Source organism: Rhipicephalus microplus, chromosome 4 (genome assembly GCF_043290135.1).
Source record: "Rhipicephalus microplus isolate Deutch F79 chromosome 4, USDA_Rmic, whole genome shotgun sequence".
In the NCBI taxonomy this organism is placed as follows: Eukaryota; Metazoa; Arthropoda; class Arachnida; order Ixodida; family Ixodidae; genus Rhipicephalus; species Rhipicephalus microplus.
In genome coordinates this window covers 1,541,748-1,547,747 of record NC_134703.1, presented here as the reverse complement: position 1 = coordinate 1,547,747, position 6,000 = coordinate 1,541,748, and the positions used below count along the sequence as shown (strand labels likewise).

General features: G+C 45.1%; 1 protein-coding gene across 1 annotated transcript in view; it reads left to right on the top strand.

The window, feature by feature from the left end:
• Positions 1–806: 806 nt before the first annotated feature.
• Positions 807–6,000, top strand: part of LOC119185211 (uncharacterized) — a 137,071-nt gene continuing 131,877 nt past the window's right edge. The window contains exon 1 of the mRNA XM_075892099.1: positions 807–879. Within this exon, the coding sequence (XP_075748214.1) occupies positions 820–879 (60 nt within the window). The 5' untranslated portion in view covers positions 807–819. The remainder of the gene's footprint in view (positions 880–6,000) is intronic.

Genomic DNA, 6,000 nt, shown 5'->3' with positions numbered 1-6,000 from the left:
TGAGAAAACAAAGGGCTTCATAGTCTTTTCAGGACTGACTGTAACACGAAGGTCGGCCCTTCTTCGACCTAAACGACTGTTAAAACGGGATATTAAAAGCAACGACGCCAACACTCGCGGTATCACGAAATGACGTGGTTTCATCAAGCGAAACTGTTAACAGTGCTTGGCTGCGACCAAGGAGGATTAAAGCCTGCGACTGACGATAGCTGACAAAAGTGGCGACGACAGCGCTAGTTTATAGCGCGGTTAGTTTTCGTTTTATATGTCGGTCAGCGCCGACTACGGAACTCGTCTCATAGACTAGCACAGGTGACATACGTTCATTGTTTCAAGCAGTAACACCGTATTATGATGCACCTAAGGCTAATGCTTTCTTATGCTTTGTTTCCTTGTTTCAACCCCTTGTCGGTGCATCATGCCATTATGACACACAAGTCATGTTTCGTAAAGTCAGTGCGAGCTTGTTGAGAGAGAGAAGAAAAAATCATTACGTGAACTTCACATACGACTGTTTCACCAGTTTGGTTTACTATAGGCATCTTTTGTCTCTTGTAATTGACATGAAGGTCTGGTCTACTAATCTCACAGTCGCTTTCTAAGCTTTTATAATAATTTTATTCCCCTTTAAATGCATTAGTGGTAGCTTCGCAACACACTGTCCAACAATATGGTCGAGTCGAGAACAATGTAATATGATAACTATGTTACTTGAAAGGCTTTGTAGCTTCCAAACACGAAACCGAATTTTGCTTTCTTTACCTACATAGCAAGAACTTTAATGAAATACTTTTCTTTCAGAACGTTAGCAGGGAATCGATGCGGAGACACATTGAAGAGTCTGAAAGAGAATACAGAGCTGATGTTGAACCAAAAAAGGTAAGGCCAAAAGCAGCCTCATTGAAAATGCACTAACCCGCGGCCCTCGCAGTCAAACGCTGCAGCCGAACGCTAAGCCGCCACCGCCGCCTACTCAGACTACTTGACCTTACATTTCTTTCGAGGGTATTTCTTCTTGCTCTTGTCAAGCATGTCTTTACGCTACATTCTCAGCAACTGCTAGAGTGGCAAAGAAAGCAACAAAGGTTCAACAGACACAACAGTCCTGTCGTGTTCGCCTCCATCTTTGATGTGTCATCTATTTTCAGCGTTCTTTCGAGTTTTACAACGAAGCCTACCACGCATTGTCCATGCAAAGCAAGCCACGATCGCATCGAGTGGGTCGGTTCCCAAGAATACAAGACGAAGCCACGCCCAGCTACGGCCATGGTCTCGACAAAAGCTAAAATTTCGACGGTGCCTCGTCTAGCAATCCTCAGGGAAATCAAGGTCACGAAACTAGCGCAGACGAATGAAGCTTCTGAAATAGAGAATAAGGGCATCCTGTAACACCAACCACAAAGCGAGACTGTGATCAGAGTAGGCCACGACAATTGACGAGCCCGGCCTGATATGGTGCCTCCTCAACGCAGCCTCTGATTTATTCGGAATAACACCACGGCCATCTTCCACTCTGCAGTCCACTGGACCTCAATCTTAGAAAGACTCACGTACAACGCTCTTTCTTTATTTATGCCAAGGCCTTCGTAATTACGCTCAATATGCGCAAGGCTTGTGAGTGCACATGATCGGTACGCCCAAGAACCGCGATTTAAATATAAAAGACTCCGTAGTGGAGGCCTACGGAAATTCCAACAATCCGGTGTTCTTTAGCGTTCACTGCAATCACATCAGTGCACGAGCCTCTACCACTCAGCCTCTACCAAAAAATCGACCATCGCGTCCGGAGCCGAACCCATGACCTTCGAGCCAACAGCAGAGCACTGTAACCGCTACACCATCTCGGCGCATAAACCTAGAGACAGAGCTTCGTCGTCTAGGAAAAAGGCTTCCAATCCGTACCTAGTGATATGTATGTTGAATATGTAGTTAAATAGCATGCTTTCATTGCAGAGGGACATTCAGCAGCCAAAGGAAAATGAATCATCACAGCCTCATATAACACCAGTGATCTGTTTTAAATTATTTACGCCTAAATAAAAGAAAAAAAATTGCCCGCAGCTTCCCTCGGGGGAACACTGAGGAGGATGCGGAAGCATGTAATTGGTTAACGGGTGTTAAATTGCGACTTACTTGGGTCGATGGCTAAATTGGTTAACGTGGTTGTGAAATGGGGTGTTAAATGAGTGAACACGTACGGCACGTATGCGAAAGGGCGGTGTTTTATTTATTGCGACGAACTTTGAGGACGATGGCTTTGTGGTCGGTAAAGTAAAGAGTGAGTGGATCGGGTTGCATCGGTCGTAGGTCGAAATTTGCAAAGACGTGGTCGATGCAGGTTCCGCGAATGGTGGTCGGCTGGTGGTGTTTGCAGTCGTCGTGCGTTGCGCGTTTCAGCGAGCGCGCGGCACAGATGGTGGGCGACGGCGCGACGGCGCATGCGCGCGCGTCAGCTGTCGAATGTTCGAGAAGCGGTGCGGACGGCGCACTACAAGGCGCGAGTATAAGATGCTTCGCATCTAAAAACAGGGGTAAAAAAGAACCATCGTAAGCTTCCTTGCAATCGCGTGAGTTGCAAACACCTATCTTGCATAAATGAGCCGCACTGGCCATCTAAATGCTTAAGCGACAGCAACTGTTTTGTTACAGCGTCTTATAGCCTACAGTTATTTTTACTACCATAGGCACAGGTATACAACCATGCTGCATTGAATATGCCTGATAATTGATAATTGAACCGCCTTATGCGGTTCTACCGCTCTTTCGAACCCTGAAACGGCATAAACGCAGGAACTATCCGTGAAGCATATATTCGTGCTTAATCAATGGAAATGTTCTTGAAACATCACGTAGTGCAAACGCTGCATAATCACGTCTATTCACCAATGCCATTAGAGGCCAAAACAAACCTGCTGCAATGATCTAGCTTTGCTTTTGCCCCAAGTGCGTATACTGAGAGCGGCAATTCCGTGAGATAAGCAAGTGTTTGTTCTGAGCGTAGCATAACTTATGGAGTGATCTGTCACAGCCATACAGCGAATGCAGCTGAACGACAGCTTCGTGGAAACACACACGTGCGTATTTTCGTCAAGCGGCCTTGGCAGGTAATGGCTATAGTACACCGAAAGTTACTTATTTTCCTGCGATGTCAGCATTTGGGGTAAATTTGTTCAATACACCGACTCACGGGTAATGGTCTGCCACGATGCATACGCTATCGCGTCATGCAACTCACGTGCTGCGGAGTGTGCGTTAAAAGCGCCCGATGATGAAGCTGACAAACACCAGCCGTATATAATAGATCAAATCATACCTACGCTCAATTCCGTATATTATGCGGATGCGGACGTGTGCAGGGGCATTTTTGTGTGCTGCAAAAATACACGAGACAAAAAGTGTAAGCGAGATTTGAGACGACCTGCACGGAGAATCATTACCGGCTAAAGTATTCTCAGACACGGCCTTCGGGAAGAGTTATTCCGAGCTAAACACCGAAAGGTACGGCACCGACACTTGTCCCAGAACTGCAACTTCCGGTCGCGTGAGAAATTCGTTTATACGAACAGTATACCTACCAGGACAGCCCACCGCAGTACCCTTTACGTATAATTCACACGGCTCCGGCTCGTTAAAATAAGAAAGCACATTGCCTCATAAGGACTGAAAATAGTCGCCTATTTTTCCTCTGTGCTATCTTCACGGACGACCTTTCAGTGGCTTCCCTTGCCATAATGATGCGAGATTTTGTCAGCTTCGTTATTACCTAAGATGATATCTCATTTTAAGCTTATTCGCCTCCACATTTTCGGTGCACAGGCAATAGTGTCATCTCGTGTATAATATTTTAACAGCAAAGTTGTTGCTCACCGTATAGTTAGCGCGGTGTACAAAAAAATAAAAGGGGGGGGGGGGTCATTATAATCCAGCACATGCATTTTTGACCTCTTCTTCATAATCGACGTCGTCTTCACCTTCCGCTTCGCTATCAAACTTCAAGCGCCGATTTCTCCAGCACGGCGTGCATTATTTTTGATCGGCGAGGCTATGATTACAGGAATAAATAAATAAATAAATAAATAAATAAATAAATAAATAAATAAATAAATAAATAAATAAATAAATAAATAAATAAATAAATAAATAAATAAAATATAATGAGAAATTAGAAGGAGAAAATTTCTTCGTGTGTCAAGATTTGAACCCGACTACACATCTTCCAGAAGCGAGCAATTTTACCCACTATCCAGGCAAACTAGTAGAGTACTGCATAGCATTGTGTATAGTGCAGTAAAGGTATGGGAATCACGGGTCGCGGGATGGAATCCAGACCGCGGCGGCCGCATTTTTGGTGGATATCGTCTCTCGTAATCATATCGTGATTTTAGGACGTTGAATTCCAGCAATTATTATCTTTAAGGGGACGGGAAACAGAAGTGAGGGAGATGACATGTGAGGATGAAGAAAATACAAAGGAGAAGAAGATGGAGTAAAGCTTATCATTAAAATAAAGAGATAAATAGGGAGAACGAACGGTAGAAAGAAGGCTAACATGGAGTGAAAGATAAAAATAAGAATACAAAGCGTGAGGAAAACATAAAAAAAAATGAAGCTAAAAAGAGAGACCGACAGAAATAAAATGAAGATGGAGAAATGAAAAAAAAATAGATCATAAAACAGAAAAAAAGTCCTAATATCACCAGCTTGTTGCTAACGTTCCATTCATTCGTGCTGTGTGTGCTGATTAACGGCAAAATGAACTGCCCCCCCCCCCTTTTTTTTTTCGTCTACTTGCTCCGAGTCACCCGTTACCTGATTTGCGAAAACAGAAAAGACATTTTAAGACTGTGAAGCGATGTTTCTTTTCTCAATATTTCCACATCAACAATAAAGACCATCGTATGTTAACTTCATCGGTAAAGAAGGTGGAACGGAGAGCTCTATAGAGAGTACATGACCAACCGTTTAAACAGCTCACGTGGCTTTGCTGGTATTTTATGCCATTATACCAGTCATCTAGTTGTCGTGGAAGCCACGGGAACATTTTTTTATGATCCCCAACACAACTGAAATAGAAAGTTTATACACCAACAAACCTGATTTGACACACTGCAAGACATAAAGGAACACATTTGAATATTTAAAAAGTTATTTCATTTCTGATTGAGTTAACCAAGTACGCGTGATAATTTTCCTATCTACAGAGCAAAAATGTCACAGCGTCTAAACCGAAACCTTGTGGCACCGGGGATATATAGGGCTCACATACTTTCCGAACAACCAACGCTCGAGACAATGACACACACACACACTGGGAACCTTTGCGGACCCCCCCCGGTTCCCTGCCATGCGAACACACGCACACACAGCGAGTTCCATTGTTCGGCGCGGCCTGCCGGGCACGCTGATGACCGAGAGGCACGCGCGGTATGCCCCGCCACGGCCGCCGGCAGAGACGCAAATGAGAAAACGTGGAGAGGAGGTTGATGGCGAGTTAATAGCGACTGCCACAATACATCAGTGGGGAAGGCACTCGGGAAGTGTCCGCGAGGCGTTTGAGAAGTGCCCACGATGAGGACGCCAGGGGGCTGATGTAGACAAGAGAGTTGAAAACAAGGTGCATCAAAAAGCCGATGCGACAAGAAATAAAATTACTAAACCAGGAGTGCAGGACAAGCCGAGCACATGCAGAGCCGCCGCGACGTCTTCTTCTTTGAATGATAAACCGGCGGAAAGCTATAGGAAACACAATCACAACCGCTGGCGCTCGTCCCGAACGACAAGAATGGTGCGCTTGCGCACGCTGGTCCCATAGCAATGTATGGCAATGTATAGAGAGCCAGAAGGAGTACGAGCTCATTTGAGCACTCATTACAAGCTCGTCTTGGCGCAGCACTGAGGGCTAGCGAACGTGCATGCTAGAGTCTGCTTTGTTTAGCTGCCTGGGGTTTTGAATGTTCCCCGCACGCTGAACAGATGAAGCAATGAAGAGTGCTGCTAAGA